At 34.8% G+C, this 26,751-nt stretch overlaps 2 protein-coding genes across 17 annotated transcripts in view; both read left to right on the forward strand.

Moving 5' to 3' along the window:
- LOC111049426 (collagen alpha-1(XV) chain) overlaps nt 1-26,751 on the forward strand; it is a 364,911-nt gene that overhangs the window by 295,063 nt on the left and 43,097 nt on the right. The gene's annotated exons all lie outside the window — the stretch shown is intronic.
- On the forward strand, nt 21,150-22,655 carry LOC120351460. Its single transcript, XM_039428943.1, has 2 exons — nt 21,150-21,470; nt 22,289-22,655. Exons 1-2 carry the CDS (start codon nt 21,188-21,190, stop codon nt 22,366-22,368), a joined length of 363 nt encoding a protein of 120 aa, XP_039284877.1. The 5' UTR covers nt 21,150-21,187; the 3' UTR covers nt 22,369-22,655.

The raw sequence follows: 26,751 nt of genomic DNA on the forward strand, positions 1-26,751 counted from the left end.
TACAATACAAGAGGGGCAAGTAATATTGGTGTCGAATGGTGCTCTTCCAGCGCATCATTGAGAAGTTTAAGGGCCCAATCTCTCAGATTGTATAATGCCCTTCCGTCATTGGTAAGAGACCTAGATGCCACCCAATATAAAGATAGAGTTAGGAAAGGCCTAATAAGAGGTGGACTTTACAAGGTACCTACCTGAATTTTATAAAATTTCACAATCTATGTAAATCTGTTACTATTGTGTATGATCTAGGCTGTGTAAACTTAGTTTGTAATCTTGTTTAAGATCTTGATTTAATCTTGATTTACTTGTTTAAGTAAATTTTAGATGTAATTGTGTTTTAGCTGTGTAGACTTTTGTATTGTTGATTGTATACTTGTGAAAATGACCAATGTTTATTGTAAATCAAATGGTAATAAATATATTATTTATTTATTTACCACAGAAAAATACGCAGAGACTCTTTCACACTACATTCGAGAAAACGCTCATTAGTGCGATTTTTTTAGAGTTGAATGATATTTCGGTATAGAAGCTAGGGGAATCGTGGTGCTCTAACCAGTGGTACCGCAATCGCAAGGAAAATAATCGCCAACACAGCCCGCAACGCCATGTGGAAGTATCAGTGCCACTGCCATGCCTGCCAATGCATTCCATAATAAATAAATTATGTGCACTGCGTTTGTGGCACAGAAGGAAAATAGTAGCTCCCACATCCCACATGCGATAGTGGTTCGTCTGCAACAGGCCTGAAACAGTCCATATGCATTTCAGGACTGTGGGCTCTATTTTTAGCTTATTTCCAGGGAGTGAACAGTGATACTATGATACTGAGTACTTTGACTTAATATACCATAAGGTGCGTATAGACTTATGCACCACAAACACGCGCCTTTTACTCTTATCAGCTGATGCTATTCTTATTATATGATATCTGTATCTTACAGATACAGTAAGATAAAGATGAATAAGCTTAGCATCAGCTGATGAAAATTGACAGCTTATTTGAACTGTAGTTCAAGCTGTGTTCATCACAAAAATACAAGTATTTCATGAAGAAATGACAATAAATTTTGGAAGAAATTTGAAATTTATTCACAACACTGACATATTTTACAAATATTTTTGCAATGCAATTATTATAAAGAAACGGTATCATGATGGAAAAACAAGAAAAGAACTTGAGTAGCTTAACAGCTGTGGTTGAAGTTCTACACTATTGTTATTGTACATTATAATATGAACGAGGCAGTCACTCAATTTTGATAACTAAAAAAATAATAAAAAAATAGTAATTCTTTGTCAATTTTACACAAACAGAAATACAGCAATAGAAAAAAATAAATAAATAGTAATAAAACCTGAAAACAAATAAAATATAATTCCTTGAAGTACCTAAACATTGATACAGTAAATATATAACATAAAAAATAAATAAATGAATAAACATCTGTCACCAGTAAAATTTGTAACAATTAAGTCTAAAAACAGTCAAATTGAGCATCATTAAAGTGACAAATAAAGGCAAAAGTTAAATTAGTACAAAATTGTCCAAAATACTACAAGGAAATACTGAGGGAAAAATTATATTGATTCAATAAAAAATGAAGAATTTCTAAGTAAAATCAAAAACAGTGAAAAGCGTCTTGAACAATTTTAATATAAATAAAAATATAAATCAGAGTACCCTTTTTTAAAATTATTTGATCACGACCTGTTTCGGCTATATACTGCCATTATCAAGTCAACTTGAACCCTAAATAATTTTTAAAAAGGGTACTCTGATATAGATTTATATTTAAATTCAAAAGTAGCCCTAGATAAAAAAAGACGACAATAATAACTTTTTGATTAGAACCCCTGTATCCTAACACAAGGAAAGGCAGTATCTTAACTTTGTGATACTGAGTTTCATCAAGACACTTGCAAAGTTACAAATTCCAACAGAATATTCCAAACTGTCAACTCTGTTTCAAGACTAAGCCGATTCAGGAACTGATTAATCCGAATGTTCAGGTCAGCGCTTTCATTCAAAACATGGCGGATGAGTTAGGTAGAACCACTACAAACTGTCAGAACCCCTCATGAATAGCTTCAATGCTTACCATTCGAACAATGCTGGCCGTTCAGGGTAACCCGGGAAACAAAACTGTACATTAGCTAATGACTCTTGCTCCCCTACTTTTGTGCTTCTTCCGAATATCCAGACCAAAGAGGAGTTTGCCGTCTACACTCTTTTCCATCCATTTACATGTAATTTTCTCACGTCCAATCTCTGATGAGTCAGAGTCGAAAAGCGTGTACAGTGAGTTTCACTTCAAACTGTCATCAACGGTTGAACGGGAAGCGTTAGTGTTATCTGTGAGGAATGCTGACTGTTTAAAGAGAGTCTCACTTGTTATGGAAACTGAAACAATGAGATGTGCTTTTAGGAAACTTTTAGAAATAACCTGCAAAAAGTTGTGATGCTCTGTTAGGAATTTTACAAGTAAAAAGCGTGAGTGGAATGTCTTCTGATACAAACCCATGACTTGTTTCACATGAAACCGTGATTAATTTCAAGAGAACCAATCAGAAAAGGCGTTTTTGAAAAGACGGCTTCTCTGATTGGTTCTCGTGGAACTAATCACAGTTAAAATTTAATCGGCTGTTGTGCGATCGGCACTTGAATTGATAAAATATATAAAGAGTTTATAGTTATAAGAGAAGTTACTCATTCATCAAATCAAAAGAGCTTGACAAAGATATAGTTTATGGATTTCCAACGACAATTTTTATCGAAATATAGAATATTATATACTACAGAGGAATACCTATACACAATAATGCATATCAATGTTATCATACTTCTGTATTTAGAAGAATTTGAAATGATGGATCAAAAATAGTTTTTTATGATTGTTTACTTAATGGAATTTTCAAATAATAGATACAAATTTAACCAAAAAAAGAAGAGGAGTTACAATGTATAAATCACACAATTACTGCTGTCCTCTACCGGTAGAATACAGGAACGATCGATTTCAGGCATTTAGCCCAGCAGTAGAGGAAACTTTCAGCCTCTTAGCCAATCAGGAAAGAGTATGTGGGGCTTAGTGAGTTGTACATTATCCAGTAACAGCTCCCCTCTACCGGTAGATTGAAAAACAATCCTTGTCAGGCTGTTGGCCAAAGGGGGAGCTTTTAAGAGCCAATCAGGAAAGAGTAGGTGGAGCTTAGTGAGTTGTACATGAACCAGTAACAGCTGCTCTCTACCGGTACATTGTAGAAACAATCATTTTCAGGCTGTTAGCCAGAGAGGGAATAGTAGAGGGGGAGCTTTCAAACTCTCAGCCAATCAGAAAAGTGAAGGTGGAGCTAGGTGCGTAGCCTAGTTGGCCAGAAAATTAGTAGCTTGTCCGTCATTGGTCTGTCGTTCTAATTGCTCGCTCTGTTTATTTCGTTTTTTCAGCTGGATCATACTTGGGTCTTCTTTAATCTCTTATTTCCTATCTTGTTCATTTTAAAAGTCTTCTTATACTATTTTTAAGTAAAACATGTGTTTTATCCCATTATTTCTGATTGGATGAATTGTTGATTCAAAAGGTTTCAGTGTTTCATTGTTCAAGAATTTTTCGATTCAACAACAAACATTTGTTTTATTCTAGAAATTAGAGAAGCCTCCTGAAAAGTAGAATTTCCATGATTGGATGAAGTGGAGAACTACTGCACAGTTTCCGTATTTCTTCCGTGTATCTTGTGCTTCTCCAAAGTTAACTACTCATCGCCTGACATTCATGAATGATTTAGATAGTACGAAAATCTCATTATGGAGACAACATTTAAGTAGCTATGCGATAATATAAGCCGAATTATAATAAATAGTGTCATATATGAATATTCAACAAGCTTTCAAATTTTACAATCCACTTGCAAGTCAAGTAATGTGAAATTGAAAATAATGAAGATGTGTCACTCTATTCAGGTCTGTAAAAACCGTTTGCTATTCAATTAGTATTTTTTCAAGACCTGATTCAGAAATCAGAATTAGGTTCATATTTCTTACATTATATAGTATGTAGTTCATTAGAGTTAGAAGCGCACTTCGACACATCAACTGGAATTGAGAAATGCTCTCAAATTGTATTAAAAAATCCAGCAACAGCACTTGGCTATCATTGGTAATTGCACGCTCACTCGACACGCCATACTGCAATAAGGAGTTGCAGTTGAAACTTTTCTCACGCCACGTCTGAAAAATTTCCGATAATTAAGAGTTAAGCTCACATCTCGTCTTCTTGATGAAATAAAATTGGATGTGTAGGAGAATGAAGCAGAAAAGCATGGAATGGAAGAAGACAGAAAAGTTTATTACTTCAACTGTGTCTCTAGGAATGTGAGTAGGGATGGAGGAGTACAAAAGAAGGAGGAAAGTAAAAAAATCTGGTGTGGCGCACTCACACAACTTTCCTTGCTGTTATGAAAATTGATCAACTGATGCTAGTGTTCACGCGCATCTCAAGTCTACTATTCAAAGATCTAAGCCAGCTGGTGACAGGACAATAACGCTGCAGACACATGAAGTCTGCTATCTCTTCATAGTGAATGATTTAATAGAATCAACACTTGCCAACAGTTTGCAAATTGAATAATCTTATTTTCTCGAAATTCGAGCTTATTTTCAATTTTAGGTGAAAATGTCACTGAACATAAATTGTAGAGATTTTTATGCTCCACTTGAAATTGTTTTTATAAATTGTATCTGAAGACTGATAATTGGAAATCTAAAATCAAACTTTGCATAGATGGGGCGGAGCTCCTAAAATTTTTACAGATATGGGACTTGTGGCAGTTGATAGAGCTTATCAATGACTTCTTTAGGTATAAATTTGATCAAAATCGTTGGAGCCGTTTTCGAGAAAATCGCGAAAAACCCTGTTTTTTGACAACATTTTCGCCATTTTAGCCGCCATCTTGAACTGCATTTGATCGAAATTATTCGTGTCGGATCCTTATAGTGAAAGGACCTTAAGTTCCAAATTTCAAGTCATTCCGTTAATTGGGAGCTGAGATATCGTGTACAAAGACGCACATACACTCATACACACACACACACACACACACACACACACACACACACACACACACACACACACACACACACACACACAAACACATTTTTGGACTCAGGGGACCTTGAAACGTATAGAAATTTGGAAATTGGAGTACCATAACTTTTTTTGGAAAGCAATACTTTCCTTACCTATGGTAATAGGGCAAGGAAAGTAAAAATTAGAAGAAGAAGAATCTCAGTCAGAAATCTTGGGAAAACGTATAATTAATAATATTGAATGCTGTCTAGAGAAGAGCAGTATTGATAATGTAATGAATAACAGTGATTCAGTGTATTATCATGGACGAACAATACAAAATAATTATCACCTTTGTTTTATCTAACTTAATACGCAGGAGAGTCACAATAAGACGTGACAATTGATAACGTAAAGGGGAATCTAGGCGGTTCAAATAAGTTGGTCTACAACAACTTCGATACCAAACCCTTATGGTGTCCGAGACTTCTTGTTTATTTCTCATATAATTTCAAAGATTTGTCATCCTACAACCCTCTAGCTCTTTTCCTTGTGGGTATCACCTCCTTCCAATGAGCTGTTCTTATAAATATTTCTCAAATATTATGTCTTTTTCTCCTTTATACTCTGTCCAGACTGCAATGAGCGCTGAAAGATTACGCCGACCCTCCTACTACTCACACACACAAGCGCAATCTCATTTAGTGGGTGTAAGTAAAGGGACGGTCTGTCTACCTGTATACTAAGTAGTATACAACATAGTATCAATGGCGCAGGTAGGCCGGGCGTGTGTGCCTGCGCGTGAGGGAGCGAGGGTCAGCTTAATCTTCCAGCGCTCATTGCAGTCTGGACAGAGTATAACTTTAAAATTGAAAAGTTTTATCAATGTTATAACATTCGATTCAGAATATTATTTCATATCAATAAATCTATCAATGGAAACAAGGAAATTCTCAAAGTTACCCATATAGTCGGCTACTTCAACATTTCAATATTGAATTCGGAGAAAATCAATTAACTTTATTGAACTGAACTGAGCTTTAGGCTATATGAATGAATTAGTTTCAAGCCCTCCAGCTCGAATCAACATTGAACAAACGCTGCAGTGAGATACATTTCAAACTGTCAGCATTCCTTATGAATAACATCAATGCTACCCATTCAAACAATGCTGACAAAAATCACACTTTGCAATCAATCAATTCAACTGTACAACTAAATTCTCCTATTACAAGTAATATACTACAATATTCAGGATTACCATAATATTTAGTAACAGTTTTCACTATTAATATTTGATTTCATTGATGTCTAAAGTTTGTTAATGAATTGGTATTGGATCTCGTTAATGTCAGAAATTCGTTCGCGAATTATTGAAATTTTCCTCGTTGTCAATCCTCTTTGATTGGATGTTGACAGGATCATTTTTTCATGGATGATGTTCAGTACTTAACTATGAGTTTCAAGGATATAAAATGTAAGATAAACTGTTTATCCAGTGGAAATTTTGTTTGTGTAAGTGGGAATTTTAGCTTATGGCGGTGCCTATAAAACATTACTAAAACCCTTGGAAGTTACACAGAAATCTATTATTAAAACAGCATTAAGAAAACGTATACGCACTCCTACTGATGAAATTTTTGAAGAATTCAATGTTTTAAGTATAAGGCAAAGTTATGTAAGAAATATATTGTTATACATGTACAGAAAACATAAAGATATGTTTAAGAAAATTGAGCACAGCTATCGAACTCGTTCGTCAAAAGCAATAGGAATCCAAGTTCCAAGGCTAGTCGAAACTCATTCGACTACAAATACTTATTATATAGCACACACTCTGTATAGAAATCTGCCTGAAAACCTACGTAATACCGAAGGTAAATCCAAATAAATATTTATAAAAAAAATGTTAATGACTGGTTAAAGGAGATTGGGAGGATATAGAAGTGATGATTCATTCATTGTATAAATAAAGCAAATGTCGTGTAATGATAGTCCAAATTTAACTCTTAATGTTTACATCTTTTCTACTTAAAATCCTTTAAACTTCAAATTTTCTCTGATATTAATACCTGGTTTACCCGAGAATGTGATAGATGCAAGTATGGGAACAGTCCGACGTTAGCCAATCATCGCCAAGACCCTCTTCCACACACAGGCTTTGCCTTTGTGGAGAGTTTTCATGAAGTTCTTTAAAATATAATGTTGTATTTTCTGTAGCTACGATATAATAGCAACTAGATTTAGTTATAATGATTAATTTTTTAGTTCAACTGTAAGTTTTATTTATGATTGTTTGGTTGCAGAAGATGTAACGTTGTTGTATGATATGAATATTTGTACCCTGAAATCATGATAATAGAAACCAATTTGATTTGATTTGATTTGATTTCCATTTGGAAAGCCCCTCTCTAAATTTAGTGTGATGAATGCTTTAGTAATCAATACTGAATGATACTCAATATTAATTTAATATCAATACTCACGGCTTTTCTTTCTAATATAATTCGTCTGTTTTACTTTTCAACATTTCACGTCTATCAATCACTTTTGAATACGGTACAATTACTTTTTTCACTTTACAATATTTTGTTTACTCTACTATTTCTTTTGAAGACAACTGCCTTTTGTATAACACATTGCAACGAAACTTTCAATATATCACATTAACAGCATTTAGCTATTAATTAATTAATTTGAGATGTTAATGTTTGACCTATTTTGAGCTGAATATGAGTTAACAGAACCCTGAGTTGTCAGTTATCTGAGTTGTAACCGAACCCAAACCCAAACAGCCCTTGGCTAATATCCGACTAGTTCTAGAGTTCATCATCACGTCTGGTGAAGTTGAGGAATAAGAAGATGAGGAGGAAGAAGGAGGAGTAGGAGGAGAAGGAGGAGAGGAGGAGGAGGAGGAGGAGGAGGAGAAGGGAGAACAAGAAGAAGAAGAAGAAGAGGAGGAAGAAGAACAAGAAGAAGAACAAGAAGTAGGAGAAGAAGACGAGGAGGAGCAGGAGGAGGAGGAGGAGGTGGAGGAGAAGAAGATGATGATGATGATGATGAGAAGAAGAAGAGAAGAAGAAGAAGAAGAAGAAGAAGAAGAAGAAGAAGAAGAAGAAGAAGAAGAAGAAGAAGAAGAAGAAGAAGAAGAAGAAGAAGAAGAAGAAGAAGGAGAAGAAGAAGAAGAAGAAGAAGGAGAAGAAGAAGAAGAAGAAGAAGAAGAAGAAGAAGAAGAAGGAGAAGAAGAGGAACAGGGTTGCTGTAGAAGCAGATGACACTGGTGGCAGAATATTGTAAAGCATAGTTAGTCTTGTACCAAGTACTAACGGATGAGAGCTGCAAAGTTAATTAATAACTCTAGTAAGTTATTAATAAAGCTCCGCGTTTAGCCCCCCAACCCCCTTCTTCTGTTCTTGCTCTACTTTCTCTTTAAACGCGTTCGTTTCTACCTCCATCTATTTATTTGTTTATCATCTCTGTTTCCAAAATTTCTTCTCTCACACGCTCGTTGTACAAAAGTGCAATTATTTTTGTTTAGCATAAATAAACTTCATGCATTGCACAAGCAACATCAATAAATTACAGTATTGTTGATAGATTATAAAATTATGAAATAAGATGAATTTAATCAAACTAATCATTATGTCTTAGTAATAACAAAATTGATATATTCTATGTTCATCATAGTCTGTTACACGGACGGTTCTCTCATTGTAGGGAAATATGGATACGAGGTGTACAGTGATTCACCTAGAACACAAGTTTATGCAAGTCTGGGACAACACTGCACCATATTTCTGGTAGAGATTTGGGGCATCATGGCTTGTGCCAACAATAGGCATTGCCAGACGCTATTGCAACAAGCATATTATAGTAATCCTGTCAGATTGTCAGGCAGCCCTCAAGGCTCTTGACTGCAATTAAATCAAGTTCAAATTGGTGTGGGGTGCCACAAAACACTCAGCAGGCTTGCAACACGCAACTCTGTGCATCTTGATTGGGTACCTGGCCATGTAGGCATAGGAGGTAACGAGCGTGCAGATGAGCTTGCTAAGCGGGGTTCCAATATGCCATTCATTGGCCCAGAGCCTTGCTGTGGCATAAGCAAAACAACTGCCTCCCACACAATAAGTAAATGGTCCAGGGACTTACATCTCCTGCAATGGCAAGGTCACCCTGGTCAAGCACTTGGCAAAAGGCTGCTGGCAGACGCAAGCCCTCGCTTTACCAACTGGCTGGTGAATCTGGGTAGAGGTCAGGCCAAGCAGGTGATTGCTCTTATAACTGGACATGGCACTTCAGGAAACATCTCCACACAATTGGACTCAGAAATGAAAGCCAGATGTGTTTGCTCTGTAATCAGTCTGAAGAGACTGCCAAGCATATCATACTGGATTGCGAAAGTCTTGGAGCTGGAAGAAGGGCTCTGTTTGGCTGCAAGCAACCAGATGAGGAATGGGATGTTGGTATAGGGAAGAAAATCCTGGACCTTGTAAAGGACACGGGAGTTGGTTTGCCTAATTAACATACTTTGGGACACACCATAAGCTTCGGTTTACGTGTGAGGTTCTTTGAACCTTTGGATCTTTGAATCCTCCCCTTCAAAAACATAAACATAAACATGTGCATCTTAAGTAAAACCAAAATACAATTCAATACAATATCAACCAATTACTTCATAAATAATTTAGGAATACTTCTATCTCCTCGGTTATAGTATCTAGTTAGAGACTGAAAAGCTTTTTCATTTTATTCAAAACTGACGACAATGATTAATGGACGTATGACCTCTTCAGTTTAGATTTTTGTATTGGTTAAGGGTCATTATTTAAACTAGCTTCTAATGTCATATTTTCCTCTTTGACCAAGCGAAATGAAGTCTAAGATTCAAGTCGGCGGTTTCACATTTCTCTTTATGTTTCATTGTATTTATGAAAGCCTATGTTCATATGTTCCGCATTCATGGCGAGGTCTACAGAACTGTTACATACAAATTTTCCAAAAGGATTCCTACATTCTGTAGTGCTCTCCCAATTCTACATAAATATTATTCAAGAGAATTTGAGTACACAATCATATTAGGCTATGGTGACATTTACTTCAGACTGACAACTCTTTTTGATTGGTGTTATCTATAAGGGATACTGCCAACTTGAGGTGAATTTACTAAATTCATATAACAGAGTCACATATATACAATACAGAAGCAGAATAATAATTAGTCTACATGTATTACTGAATTAAATAATATATACACAAGCAGAATGAAATATCATACGAGCCCACACGTGGCTTATCTTGCACTTAGTCATTAGTAATTCAAGTACAAGCGTTCTGTCTAATTACTGTTGAGAAAGGCTTTGACTTCCTCTCTCTCTCTCTCTCTCTCGCTCTTTGTACTCGGTGGAGTTCGAGCAGGATTTATGTGTCTTGTCTTCATCAAGAAATATTATCGATGCGAAGAACAGAGTTCTTGTTCCGAAATCTGTATGAGTCATTATTAACCTACTGTATCATCAATTTATCATGGAGAATTGTTATACACAATTGTTCCTGTTCTGAATCTTGAGCTGCTTATTTACTTATCAATTCATCATCAATAATCATATTATGATCATTTTTACCCTTAGCACATGCTTCCATCTTGAATGTATATTCCACACTTCTCTATTCCTTTCCCTTGTTCTTTTCTTCAATGAAAATATAATTCAGCAATATTCTCATATAAGTCTTCTCTTGCATTCATCCTCTTCCAACAGCATCCATTTCCTATTCTCTACAGCATCCTTCCTTTTCCTTTTCCTTCTCTTTACAGCTTTGTTTCCTTCATCTTAGTCTTCCGGTTTCAACTAATCTTTCTCCTTTACAACCTGTTCAGAATATGCATATCCACACTCCTGTCTCTTTCGGCTCTCTTCTTTCTCCTTCTATATTATCATCTTTGTAATACTCATCCTCTCAATTCATCTCTACTGATTCTTCTCTGTTTTTAATACCCTTCCATCCTTCACACTCAACTAATTCTCCTACCCCTATATTCATGAATTCGCATGTCTCTCTTAACTCTTTTCTTTGTCCTTCTATTATGTTCTATAATCTTCTGTCTTTTACATCTTCTTTCACCCTTCACACACAACTCCCACACCTCCTCCTAGTCCTCCCTCTACTCCTCCTCCTCAGTCCTTTTTATTTTATTCACTACCCTCTTTCTCTTTCCAGTCTAGCCTTTCTTATACTAATAATATGTTACTATAATAATAGTAATATGTGACTGTATTACCTCTCTCCTCCCTTCTGTTTTTCTTCTTCCAACTTCGTCGGCTGATTCTTCTCTCATTTTCTTGCTATCCATTTTTCCACCAATTATCAATTTTTTCTTTTATCACACTTCGTTAAACTTCCATTCACATTAAAATTCACTTTCTCTCTTCAATTTTTACTCTCTTGATACTCCGCTTATTTCTCATAGACCCACTCTCTTAATAAATGTAAAATATCTCTCAAGATTATCTTCCTATCTTTGCTTTTTTCATTATCATCCTTTCCACTCTCTTTTATCACTACTCTCATATCCTTCAATAATGCTCTCTCTTATCAGAGTTTTTCACTGTTTAAATAAAGTGTCACAGTATATCACCGTACCATTTCATGTCACTTTAGAAGGTTCTCAATGGTTTATGTTCTGGATAAGAAGCCTATACACATTGGCACATGCTTCCCCTTAATCTGCTTCTATGCTCAATTGTATTATTTTTATAACCTATTATCTTAATTCTGTATTTATTACCTTCATTCAGATTACCTTCAATTACTTATGCTTTCCTCAAAGATTAATTTTCATATTGTATTTGTGAATTGCATGTACTGTATCTCTTTTTTCCTTAGTAACTTGTTTAATACGATTGTAAATTGTAGTGAAGACTGTTTTAGGCTTAATGCATGTAGCCTTCTTTGTTATGTAATAAATAAATAGAAAAATATATAATCTGTTGTTGTATATCAATAAGTCTGATATAGATAATGTACACTAATTTTAAACAGTCGTCATTTGTCGATTGGGATGCATTGATGTTATTCATGAAGAATGCTCACAGTTTGAAATGATCTCACTAAGATGAAATTTATTTTTTATAAGGATATAAGATATATTACAAGAATCGTTCCTGTGTATTCAATTACTTAGTATTATTACTTGTGAAATCCTACGATAAATCGAGTGCTATCTCTTGATAGTTATAGTATAGAAATGTCATCCTAGAATAACCTTGTACTGTCAGTATCAGTTGAATCCTAGGATAAATTGAATGCTTCCCTTGATAGTTGTAGTAAAAATTATCATAGAAATGTTACCCTAGAATCACTTTCAACTGTCAGTTCTAGTTTAATGGGAAGAATATTGATGTTGACATTTCAGAGTGAATCTCACTATAGGAATCTGTCTCTTCGACTTGATTGAGTAATAACATATGACTTGAGACACAAGTGAGATATTTGGAGAGTGTCGAAATAATTGAGGTATTATTGGATAATTAATTAATAACACAGAATATTCAGACAGAAATTTCATGTGATATCTGACTGATGGAATGTGTCTCGATTTGGAACTTGTATTAATGTTGTTACAGGTAACATGAGCGTTGCGTGTCTCAGTACAGGAGGCACATGTATCTTTCCTTATATATAAGATACATTAAAGCTATATAGGTATAAAAGGCTCCAAATCGCTAAATATGGTGAGAGATCTCGCCAAAAGCCAAGAGTCGCCATGTTGTTTATCAATAAATTTTATGTAAGATCTTTTAGGTCTCAATAAATTTTATGTAAGATCTCCCAGGTCTGTTCACAGTGATGTCGATTGAAACTTTCCCCGATGCCAAGCACTACCTCCGTATGTTCTCGGAGGTAGTGTGCCAAGACATTGGTTGGATAGAAGCATGTACAGAAAAAAGTGAATAGAGCTGCAATGTGACTTATGTGTGATGCTAATTCGAGATATATAGCTAAATGGGCTTCGACAAACGACTGTGCAATGGCCAACCATTTATGTCAATGATTTTAATCTATGTCACACATAGTTTGATTTTATGTAACGGCTCTGCTACCGGGCATAATATAGAAGACACACATATCTCTAATACCACTGAAAACACATCCTAATTCATAGATGAAAATTTATATTTCCAAAAAATCTTCATGGTGATGTTTTGGGCTGCATCTGCAGTTTCTTTCCAATTATTTCTATGATTCGTCTTTCATAAACTTAGATAGATACATAACCTCAAACCTCTTACCATTTTAGGAATATTATAATCACTAGCCGTCAGGCTCGCTTCGCTCGCCATTGGTACGCCGTAAAAAAACAGGCTCGCTTCGCTCGCCATATCCGTCCAGCAAGGGGGCTCCGCCCCTTGGACCCCCGTGAAAAAATGAGATCAGCGGGCTCGCTTCGCTCGCCATATCAGACGATATAATATTCCCAGCAATAGCTCTGATTGAAGTAGCAGTGCCCAATCAATTTTTCCGCGATAAATTCATTTCAATCTTCAACTTGGAGCCAACCTAACAAAGTCAACTAAACTTTATGCCAACCTGAGAAAATATTATTAATTTAGTTACCAGTTAACAACTGTTTCGAAGAGGTACTCTCTCTAGATTATAGTTCTATGGTAACATATGCTATAGACATTTTTCAATTCTAATTAAGAGATTGGAATAAGAAGAATATACATGCTAAAAGACGAACTTTAAACCCTTAAAACCACCCTTAGAGTTAAAATATTGCCAAAAGATTTCTTAGTGCGCCTCTAAGGGGCCAACTGAACATACCTACCAAATTTGAACGTTTTTTGGTCCGGTAGATTTTTAGTTCTGCGAGTGAGTGAGTGCCATTTCGCTTATATATATATATATATATATATATATATATATATATATATAATATATATATATATCTATATATATAATATAATATAATATCTGATGATGAACTTATTATATGAATAAATTAAATTTAATAAAGAATAAAGAATTTTCACATGACACTTTTCAGTCAATATTCAGGTTTTTATTCACATTTTTACCATCATAGTAATGTGTTGACTATCATAGTGAAGTATTTAATCAATCATGCTTCTATCGAACAAAGCTTTACGGGTTACTAATATCCAATCCAACAACTACCACTACCGTTCCACTATTCCAATAAAGCTCCGACTCGATTTGATAGAAAATTCATTACCCAAACTCAAAATTCAAGAGCAACTGGGGGGTGAAACTTTGAAATTCACTGAACCATGAATAGAAAAGTTTTGAAACAGGGAATAGTTACAGCTAGCTGAACTTCATCATCTAGGCAACCTAGAAAAAGTGGGTAATGAATCACGAGCTTCCACTGCTACTGTTCATCATATTTCCGTTTTTTTTTCACTTATAGGTTTTAAGTTGAATATTTTAGATGAAGTTTGAACTTCTATAGTGTGACTCATTTTGGGTTTTGAGCATTGGTTGAATGGAAGACATTCATGAGGAATGCTGACAATTTAAAGTGAATCACACTATATAGAGCACAGTGAGCTTGAAACAATTCCATTCAATATTAGTTTTGAAAAGTTCCTTCCAGGTAGAAACTATTCAATTCGCATTCATTCATAATAAACTTGCTACTTAATTTTTATTCAGAAGTTTTCCCAATATTTTCTCATGCCTTAAAAAGACATGAAACATGATTCGTGGAAAGTGGTTTGAAAAGAAGTAGCAAAGAATTTCCGAATAATTTTATTTTTACTTGAAAGCAGTAATCTCATTCAATATTTTTAGTTTTAAAAAGTTCCATTCAGGTAGAAACTATTCGTTTTGCATTCATTGATGATAAACTCTCTACTTAATTTTTTATTCAGAAGTTTTCCCAATATTTTCTCATGCCTTAGAGAAATAAAATATAATTCGTGAAAAAGGGGTTTGATAAGAAATAGCAAAGAATTGTCGGATAATTTTTAATTGAGATTAACATTGAACTATCAACATTGTTCGAGTGAGAATCATGGATTAAATTTGACATTGAACATTATAGTAGAAACTATAATGAAGTGAACATTATCGTAGAAACATCCCATCTACATTTATATTTTTTATGAACTCATCATTCATCGTTGATATTGCATCTATCAATGTATAAATAAATGAATAAACTCTCGGGTTATCTTTTAAAGTGAAAGATAAAGATTATTCGTAAAAGATTAAAGTAAATAAAGATTTAAGTAAAGATTAAAGTAAAAGATAAAGATTAATCTTTATTATCTTTTAAAGATGAATAAAGATTATTCAACTGAGCGCAGATCAGTAGATGTTCATAGCCAATAGTTGATGGAGAAACTATTAAAAATATCACAATTTAAACTCAAATTTTCAAATACAAATTATTCTTTGATGTACCTTACTAAGCAAGATTACATGCTCCACAAACTCTGTCGATATTATCGCAATTAAAATTGCAATTCATCCTTATGATGATTAATATTTCTCCAGTTCATACTGTGTGAAATTAATCATAGAACTACTGTATATTGTTATTTATTATGTATCTACAGATAGTTTGATATCTGGTGAGACCGGACTGGTGAAAACTCCCACTTTAGTTTTTATATACTTGGGTAGGCCCAAGTATTCTACAATAAAGAGCGAAGTAACGGTCTTTCGTATTTCTTATTACATATTTGTTGGATTTATTATCATCATGTTATAAGTGGAAGGTTTGGACAGAAAATAAAAATCATTGGAAACTTTGAAATAATTAAACTTTCGAATTACTGAGGCTTTAGAGTATATTTCTGTTATCATTCATCTCATTCTTATTCTTAATTCTCAGCATATAATTCACATCATTCTTGGAATGTTGTTTGTAATTTCTTGATTTCTCCCATATTATTTTCTCATATAGTAAATGGTTTCTAGTATATAGTATAGTCTCTAGTATTCAGTATATTATTTAGTTTTCAGTATATTTTATTTCTCATAACATTTTTTTCTTCACTAATATGAAATAGTTTTTTCCTTGTTTCTTTCTCTCGATTTTCAATTTATTTGTAAAGTGATTATTGTTTTTTTTTATTGGGGAGCAATTCTTGGGGTTTTCCCGTATGCTCCCATATTGTTGTAAATAAATAAATAAAAATCGACCTCCATATGAAGATACTATCATTTTACAACATAATACTTTCATTCCTCTTCATGTTCATCTTTATTGATCAATTTGCACTGTCGATATGCCAATGTTTCCATTTTCTATTTATATTGGAATCGTATATAAGAGCTAGAAGAACAGGCATGCAAGTTAGATAACTAATGGTTCTTCTCTATAGTACCTAAAATCAAATAATAAAACAATCTTTGGAACAAGTTAGATAACTAATGGTTCTTCTCTATAGTACCTAAAATCAAATAATAAAACAATCTTTAGAATAAGTTTTCTCTGCTAAAATGTATAGGCTACCTTCTTAGTATAGAAGTTACACTACACTTTTCACCATATACTAAACGAGAAGTTATACCTATAACAAGAAACAGATATAGAATTGATGTTCCTTATTCTAGGTTGGGAAAGATTTTAAAAGTCCAAAACACATTCCCTTAGCTTTTTAATGTGCTGCCATGCTCGGCAAGGGTTTGCAGAAGTCCAGATTTAAGTCTGACTGGAGGGCATTCTTTTGCAAACCCTCTTCTTTTGATGACTTCTTCCAGATGAAAATGGAAAACTTTTTCAAATTTTAATTTTTCAACTCAGTTTGAGTCTAGGATGGCCATATTGAGCTTATCGATTTTTCTATTTTCCTCAAGGCTGACCATGGTTGCCTATTGCCTGTGTTATGTATATATAAAACTCGCCGTCAGGCTCGCTTCGCTCGCCGTATCCGTCAGCCAGGGGGCTCCGCCCCCTGGACCCCCGACTGGATCGTCCAAGAATGAGATCAGCAGGCTCACTTCGCTCGCCTGCATTATCATTTGGGCAATTTTGTCATATGTTAGGACAATCCAGTCGGGGGTCCAGACTAAACGGATTGGTGAGCGAAGCGAGACGGCTAGTAGCTAATATAATATTCCCAGGAATAGCTCTGATTGAAGTAGCAGTGCCAATCAATTTTTCCGCGATAAATGCATTTCAATCTTCAACTTGGTGCCAACCTAACAAGTCAACTCAACTTAATGCCAACCTGACAAAATTATTAATTTAGTTGCCAGTTTGTTAACAACTGTTTCGAAGAGGTACTCTATCTAGATTATAGTTCCATAGTAACACATATATGACATTTCAATTATAATTAAGAGATGGAGAAGAAGAAGATACATGCTAAAAGACGAACTTAACCCTTAAAAACAACCCTTAGAGTTAAAATATTGCCAAAAGATTTCTTAGTGCGCCTCTAAAGGCCAAATGAACATACCTACCAAATTTGAACGTTTTTGGTCCGTAGATTTTTAGTTCTGCGAGGTTGTGAGTCAGTCAGTGAGTGAGTGCCATTTCGCTTTTATATATATAGAAGATCACTTCATTTTACACTTGTACACATGTATTTTCACGTTATTTCATAGTAATTGTATTTTCACTAATTTTAACCAATGTATTTTAATTATAATTAGTATTATATTTTATTATTGACGTTTCCAATTGCCATTTTTTATGTACTCAAAGGAATAAAAGCATCCTTATTATTGTACCCTATAGTATACAGTGAAGGTTAGGATACATAGTACCCATGCACTAACCTTGAGACAACCTGGCGAAAGAAACGTGAAAATACAATAGGGAAACAGGAAGTGAGAAATGAGAAGAATGGAAGAGAGAGAAGGCAAAAAGGGAGAAGGAAAGAGGGAAGTTCGAATCTATGGAAATTCTTGGAGGGAGGCGAAGGACATCTCGCCCCCCCCCCCTATCATACCACCCTTGGGATGAGTCACCGTTTTTCCAAGAAAAGTCGGTAATGCGTTTCCCATACAGCTACAGAACTGCTCTGCACGAATCGTGACTGAAATATACATATGCTCAATGCAATATCCACCTTTCATTGCTTCCTAGGGTGTGATTCATTTCATTTTGTCAGCATCAGTTGAATGAGGAGCATTGATGCTATGACATTGATGAATGCTGACAGTATGTTTAGAGTGGAATCACTACAGTGATTGAAGGCATTCTTCACCTTTTCACTTTTCATCATTCATTTTTCCATACTTCTTTTTCTTCGTCTTCTTCATCTTCAATTTCGTTCTAGCCTTCTTCTAACCTGCTGCTCTGCTTCCTCAATCTATTCCTCCACCTCCTCCTTCTTCTACTTCTTATCCTCCTGCTCAACCTCCTCCACCTCCTTCACCTTCTCCTCCTTCTCCTCATTCTCCTCCTCTCCCTTCTCCTCCTCTCCTCCTTCTCCTCCTTCTCCTCCTTCTCCTCCTTCTCCTCCTCTCCTCCTTCTCCTCCTTCTCCTCCTTCTCCTCCTTCTCCTCCTTCTCCTCCTTCTCCTCCTTCTCCTCCTTCTCCTCCTTCCTCTTCTCCTCCTCCTCAACCTCCTTCACCTCCTTCACCTTCTCCTCCTCCCCTCCTATTTCTCCGCCTTCTCCTCTCCTTCTAGTTCTCCTCCTCCTCCTTCTCCTCCTCCTCCTCCTTCTCCTCCTTCTCCAGGTTTTTTGGCCGTAAAAACAAATATTCCCTTTTAATTCGATTATTTAGTTTGTCGTATCTGCAAAATTGTCTATTTTACGAAGGTTTTCAGTTGTAAGTGACAATTACTAGGCAATAATAGGGGTATCTACTGTAGATATGACATGTTGTCTTAGTATTGTGGAAATACAACTTTTTTATACCCTAGTAACATTACAGTTTACCACTTTTTGGTTTAGTATGTTGCAATATTTTGTTACCAGATTTTACAGTTGTAAGTGAAAATACTAGGCAATAATAGGGGTATCCACTGTAGATACAACTTGTTGTTTTAGTATTGTGAAAATACAACTTTTTACCTTAATAAGTTAGCAGTTACCACCTTTTTGGTTTAGTATGTTGGCAATATTCTCCCACGAAATTTTATAACCCTTAAAAACATAATTTTCGTCTGTAGACTGGTTTGTCATTTAGGCTAGTATGTTGCTTTTGACCTCTTCCTTCGTTGGTTAATAATTTGCTTTGATAGTAAATAATTTCTTTAAATAGGCCTATACGGATTCATAATGTCTGGAAGTAGAGGTGAACTTATGGTGAGTCTGTGTTCTAATTTAAAAACAGCGGTTAACTCCGTGGATAAAAACAGTTGTAGAAGTTCAACTACAACTACAACAGTGGAAGATAGTGTTGTAAACATTGAAACTGACTGGGACAAATCTTTGTGTAGACTTATCCTAGAAGATTGTTTAGTTCATTAGGAGAAGGATGTGAAAAAGTGAAATTGTTGAAGATTACCATGATGCTACAACTGGACGTGACAAATCTTTAGGTAAACTAATGATAATGTATCATTTTTTATCCCATTCATCTGTTAAGAATACAGATGAGACAGAGGAAATATTGAAAATTGTAGTTCACAGACCCAGGTGTTTGTAATAAATGAAGCTGATGGTTCACTAACACCAGCTGTGGTTAATTCAGATGATATGTTTTATCACTTTGATATGGGCCTACCAATTGATATGGACATTTCAACAAATTTGGACTCCGCAGCTAATTTTCCTAGTTGTAATGATCATGTTTATTGTATACCTCACGAAACCAACTGTGCCTTTGATTCAGATATTAATCCTACAGCTCTTGTGGTAGACATAGAAGAATTGGAAGTTGATACCAAATAAAGAAAATGCTTCAAATACTACAGTGAGTGGCATAATCATCACTTACCATGCACAGGGAAGTAAGTCTATTTACAAAGGAAGGGCATCCCAGAAAAAGAATGAAATATAATCTGTCTGTAGTTGAGAGGAAAAAATCTAAGTTAATGGAAGTAGCAGGAGCCCTTTGTAAAGCCAGCTTGTACAGAGAAATGCAAATTGAAGTGTTCCTCCCAAATATCAAAAAACAGACAAAATGATATAAACAACAATACTGGGAGCTTCAATCAGCTCAAGATAGAAAAGCTTTTATTTTGAATGCAGTGAGTAGAATGAGTACTAAACATAAAACTAGCAGATCAGAATCCAGCAGAAGATTGTTTACTAATGAATACTATTTAAAAACAGAGTTTGGCACTTCTATTAAAGTCTGTAAAGTTTTTTTCTAGCCACATTAGGTTAAAACAAGAACAACGACAAAATTCTACAGAAACTTTCAACACAACAAGATAAAATCTCACCAAAACGTGATGGAAGGAAAGGTAAAATTCAAAGAACAAGGCAGTCATAATTCAATAATAGAGAATATTGAGACTTTTGAACCAAGATATCTCATTATAGGCGCGAACATGCCCCCATAGGAGATATCTCCCTAGTGACTTATCCATCACCGACATGCATCAAGATTACTTGAAAAAACACCTACCACAAAAATTTCATATGATCTGTACAGAAGCGAAGTTGCAAAACAGAACATTTCTTTTGTTAGCTTGGTAATGAAGAGTGCGAGCAATGCGAACACTTCAATTGCATGACCATACCAAAGACGATTTACAGGAAAACTGTGAGTTATGCCAGATTTGAATGTGCACACTACAAAGGCTGTTGATGCCAGAGCAGAATACAAGAATGATGCCGAAAAAGGATCAACAGATGACAGAGTTGTTTATTCAGTGGACATGGAGAAGGTGATAATGTTACCAAGGTGTGAAATGTTTAAAAGCGTCATTTTTACCAAAAGACTTACAGTGTATAATAAAAGTTTTGTTCCTGTAGGGAAAAAACACAATCTTCCAACTGTAGCCTGCTTATGGCATGATGCAATCAGAGGCAGGAACAAAGAAGAACTGATAAGTACAATCTACAAATTTTTAATAACTACCTGTCGTGATGTGAAGAATGTTGTATTATGGATGGATAATTGTTCTGCCCAAAACAAAAATTGGGCATTGTACAGTTTCTTACTTTATGTTGTAAACTGTACTGAAATATGTGCAGAGACAATTGAAATAAAATATTTTGAGCCTGGGCATACGTTTATGTCATGTGACTCATTTCACCATTTAGTTGAAAAATCTCTACATAGGATGAAGAAAGTCTACGATTTTGGGGATTTCAAGGATGCTGTCCAGTCTTCCAAATCCAAAGCTCTGGCTATCGAAATGGCTCCAAATGATTTTTTCAAATGGAAAGACTATTCAGCCAAAAGGTTGCCAAATCAAGGGAAAATAATGGAATCAAACACACGCATCAAACGTGGAAGAAGGCAAGACTCCCAAAATTTGGATGAATGTACAGAAAATGAAAACATCCCTGAACAAGGTAGGAATATGCTTACTTGAATTATTTGTATACAGAAGTACCTTTGCTTTAATATAATATCATCAATTAATTTAAATTTAGGTTGAACTTCCATATGATTCAAAATCATTGTGTGCTACATAGGATCACAACTACATGGCCATATTTGTCAATCATTTGATGGGATATAGCCTGATTGAAATATTAGTAATATCCTATTGAAATAAGAAAATGAGAATGAACCGCAATAGTGGCACTAGAATATGACAAATTTTAGTGTAAATCAGTAAAATAAATCAATTAATAAAAAATCAGTAAATAACCTCAATAAATATTGAATAGCACACTAGTTTCAGTACATTTTTACATTCAAAATCATCACTAAAACAATTTTAATGGAGCAAGCAGAGATGCCACAGTTGTAATACACTCAGTATTGAAGCTCAAATAGTTGTTATTAGAAAGGCCTGTTGGATAATAATTGCTGTTCATGTATGTTCACCTACCCAACAAGTTTGGTTTTAAAACTTTTTTAACAATTTTTTGTACAATTTGATGTGGATCAATATTCTTTTTTCACTTGTTCAAAATTACTAAAAAATTATTGTACTATTCTTATAAAGTGAAATGTAGGTACTCACAGATTTGTGTTTATAGCTATTTTAAACTGCTGTTTGTCCATCATCAGAACACGAGGACACAACCTTGTAACCTCGTTCTGATGATGGACAACAGCAGTCTGAAATAGCTATAATCACAATCTGTGAATACCCACATTCTCTTTATAATTACAATCATATTTTAGTAATTATTGTAAATATCTTTGTGATTTAATTCAGGTAGCCGTCCATACCTAAAAGATGTTGTTCATGTCCAAGCAAGAAGAGGTCTTCTCCATCTTCTGTACAACCGGCTTTAATGATCTAGAAGAAGAGTGGAAGGAATTGCATTTTTTGACTCCGGCAGCTTTGAAAAATGGCATAAAATTACCGGCTTGTCATGACAATCCTATTGGCATATCGAAGTCAAGAAAGGATTCCATTTTGAAGAATCTACTGGAGTCCCAGAAGGGCATTGTCCCTACAAATCGATTTTCATTCTGGGAAAATCTTCCTGTTATTTCAGATGAATGACTAATTTGTTGAATGGCACTATTTTTTCAAATGAATGAAACTATTCTTATTTGTTTTTGAAAATAAATTTTTCCATATGATCTACAATTACTGTTTTATTTAGTTCCTAAAAGTATTTTTGACATGATAGGATGTTATGTAAAAAATTGAATAAATAACTCAAAAGAATGTTTACCTTTTATATTTTGCAAGAGTAAAATTTATTAGACTACAATCACATTGGATGCATGCTCGCAAAATATTAATCTTGGTGGTGCATGTTTGCACATCTAACTAGTCTCTACTGTGTTAGAAACTACTGTTTTTTTTACTGTTGAAGCTGATGATCACAATATTGTTTCTATGAGCACGTGTATGCCACCAGATTACTTGCACAGCGTGCATCTAATGTGATTGTAGCCTAAGCCTGCAATGTATTTTGTTTTAATACTATCGAAAATATAAATGTAGAATACAACATTTACAAATATAAATGTTAAAAATATGTAACAAATTTACAATATAATTTTTGTAGGCTAAATGTTGAAAATTCAACTACCTATTTAAGACTCACTTGGACAATTTTAATTTTAAGAATAATTTATTTACTTACATGAACGAAACTCCCAAAGAATGGTGCAATTAAGAAATACTTTGAAGACTTGTGCAACTGCAAATATTGACAACAGAATAAATATCTGAAGGAAATTTTTCAGAATAGCAGAAGTTTCGGAGTATTTCATAGCACCATCTCTGGAATTTCGTTCGGTCAATTATTAAGCAGTTGAATAATTAATTTGTAATAATATATCATCTCAAGCCCTTCCAGCTTTAATTTTATTCAAGTAGACAATTATACATGAATTACTAAGCTTTCTTAGTTGTAAAAGTCTGTTACTAATGTAGTTTGGCCGTAACTGCAGCAGTTACCACTCAACTGCCTTAGTATAATGTACATACAGCTAATTTGGCTTAGTGTTTCAATATTTGTTGGTTTAATTAATTAGCCGTATCTGCAAACAAAGTTCGATTTAATATGTTCAAAAATGTATTTTTATGGGAATGAAGGATTTTTTGGTCAATGGAAAAATTACGAACTCAGTGATATAGCAACATTGTATCTAGACCTGATAGTTAATGAAATTGGCAGGCCTGAACTTTGAACTCATTTTTCTCAAAACAGGTCAGCTGTAGATACCCCCTTTGTGCTTAGCACGGCAGTGTAGGTCATCATCAGACTCTGCATAAGTGTTTCAAATAAATAGTGAAAAAGTATTGATATGCAACATAGTTATGTTTTTTTTCCTTTTCTCCCTCTCCTTTTTCCCTTCTCCTTGCACTACTACCCCCTCTCATCCACAACTACTGCATCTGCTCCTTTTAAACTTAATTTTTTTTTCGATTCAAATCAATTATTTTCCATTTTCAAGAACACTTTTAAATAGGCCAGCAAAAGATCTGTAGGTAGAGCGCTTATATATTGAATATAAGCATTGAAATCTGAGCATGAGTCTAAAGTTATAAGTGTTTGAAATTTTGATCCTCCAGGTGTCCTTAAGCGCGCCACTCCACTAGGACATACTGAAATGAAGTGCATCTAACAGGTGATTCTCATAGAACTTAATCTTATGAAACTTATGTCATTGTGCGAATATCGATGTGAAGACTATGTAGTTGGTGATGATGGTTGAAGCAGAAAATTAGGTGTTTTTCACAATACAAGGAGCATGTTGTCAGGTTTACCTGGAAATCTATATGAGATAGAGCGCTCTACCTGATCTCAGATGTAGAACACAAAAATACGCTCAGAGGATTATAATTATACATCTAAATGGTAACAATCGGAAGATATTTTTGATCAAAATCTAATTTCATCAAAAATTTATTTTCTCTTCAAATTTCACTCATTTTTGAAAAATCATAACTCAGTACTCATGAGGATATAGAGATATTCGAAAAATTTCATTTGATTCAGAATGTTATATTCTAGGAACAAGGCAAGTGCAAATTTTTCTATCAGATTACGAGATTTAGCAGAAATAGCTGAAAACTGGAAAATGAGCCGACAATACTATCAAAATTTCTATCTAAATTTGGGAAAGGAACAGTTTTGGGCTTTTTTAGCCTGTTGTTCCTTTCCCAATCATTCATAGTTGAGAAGGATGTATCTATTAATGTATAAATAAATAAATACGAGGTTTGGCCATACTGTATCTAGCACACGAAAATTTTGCATGAAGAAATTGGTTCTGGACTTCTCTCTTATGTACCCAAATAATATATTAAAAAATCAGAACTACAATATAAATTGCAAGCATACCCCCTTTTTTATGTATATTGACTGGACTAAGGAATGAAACAATATTTTTCGCCCCACTTGGATGTAATGGCGTTTTCATGCGTCATAAGGAGGCCGAAAATGATTGTTTTCCGACCAGGCCGGTAAAATTTTTACGGCCCTAGGGCTGTAAAATAACCTTGAAGTCAGCTGATTCTGATTTGATGTGAACGTGTTTACAAATGGTTATGAAACGGAATCAGTTTATGCTTATAGAATTGAATAAGTATTCTGCAAAAGATACTATCATTTATTTGGATGAATGAAATAAAGATAAGATATATATATTATGAACTATTCAAATTCGATTTTCAGAGTAGGATAGAACTTCTAACCTAGACTTCCGAAGTCAATGACACAAGCATTGTTGACGTTGACATTCAGATTGTCAAATTTCAAGTGTGCTAAAACAGCTGATCAAAAAAACTTTTCATTACTTGTGTTTTTTTCGTCTTCTTCATCTTCATTTTCGCTCTAGCCTTCTTCTAACCTGCTGCTCTGCTTCCTCAATCTATTCCTCTACCTCCTCCTTCTTCTACTTCTTCTCCTCCTCCTCAACCTCCTTCACCTCCTTCACCTTCTCCTCCTCCCCTCCTATTTCTCCGCCTTCTCCTCTCCTTCTAGTTCTCCTCCTCCTCCTTCTCCTCCTCCTCCTCCTCCTCCTCCTCTTTCATCATCTTCATCCTTCTTCTTTTCCTCCTCCTACTCCTTCTTCTCCTCCTTCTCCTCCTTCTCCTTCTCCTTCTCCTTCTTCATCTTCTCCTTGCACTACTACCCCCTCTCATCCACAACTACTGCATCTGCTCCTTTTAAACTTAATTTTTTTTTTTCGATTTCAAATCAATTTATTTTTCATTTTCAAGAACACTTTTAAATAGGCCAGCAAAAGATATGTAGAGATTTTCTCCACTCAGATGAATTATTTTCCAGGAATGAAACAATATTTAGGGTCATTTTGGAATTAATTTAGACTAATAATATCGAAATTTGGAAGAGAAGCAGTTTCGGGTAATCTTGTTGGATCTCTTCCAATCATTGACTTGATTATGTGTAAGGTATTTGTAAAAGAATATTTTGCAAATCAAAGGATTTTTAAGAGTAGAATAGTATCAAGAGCAACTAAAGTGAAAATGTACAAGACATTAGTCCGATTGGTTGTGACATATGGAGCAGAGACATGGACATTGCTGAGCAGGGATGAAAGAGCACTGAAGTCATTCGAGAGAAAGATGTATCGAAGGATCTGGGGACCACTATGTGATGGAGGGGTTTGGAGAACCAGACATAACAGCGAAATCGATGAGGCTATAGGGGAAGGAAATATTGTAAGATTTATTAAGGCAAGAAGGATGGAATGGCTTGGTCATATGGTGAGAATGAATATGGAAAGAACACAACTTAGACTGCTGGATGGACGAATGGTGGGGACGGGAAAGAGAGGAAGACCGAGAACGAGATGGATAAATGATGTGATAGGTGATCTGCGTGTGCTGGGCGTATCCAACAACTGGCGGCAAAGATCCCAGGGAAGAGACGATTTGGAGGCATTGTGTTGAGGAGGCCAAGGTCCACCCAGGACTGTAGAGCCAACTAAAGTAAGTAAAGTGAGAAGTATAGATCATATTTATGGAGAATGATAGCAGTTTGAAGTAAAACTCACTATTGCAGCGAATGTGTAGCCTCATAACTAAAAAAACTGATTAAAATCTAAATAATTTGTCACGTGGTATTTTAGCACCACAAAATATTTTTGAAATGAACTATTGAGCTTTAATGTAATTATAAAATAGAAAGGAAAGATAGCCTAGTCAAAGTACCACTCAAGTAAAATCGAATGTTATTAGTGATAAAG

The sequence above is a fragment of the Nilaparvata lugens genome, chromosome 5 (genome assembly GCF_014356525.2).
Source record: "Nilaparvata lugens isolate BPH chromosome 5, ASM1435652v1, whole genome shotgun sequence".
Classification (NCBI taxonomy): domain Eukaryota; kingdom Metazoa; phylum Arthropoda; class Insecta; order Hemiptera; family Delphacidae; genus Nilaparvata; species Nilaparvata lugens.

What these genes read in the sequence shown, in the direction of transcription:
- LOC120351460 (XM_039428943.1), top strand. Translation starts at nt 21,188, where the DNA reads ATGTCATGTGACTCATTTCACCATTTAGTTGAAAAATCTCTACATAGG. An exon ending in TGAAAACATCCCTGAACAAG is followed by an intron (nt 21,471 to 22,288) that starts GTAGGAATATGC and finishes GATTTAATTCAG; the next exon opens with GTAGCCGTCCATACCTAAAA.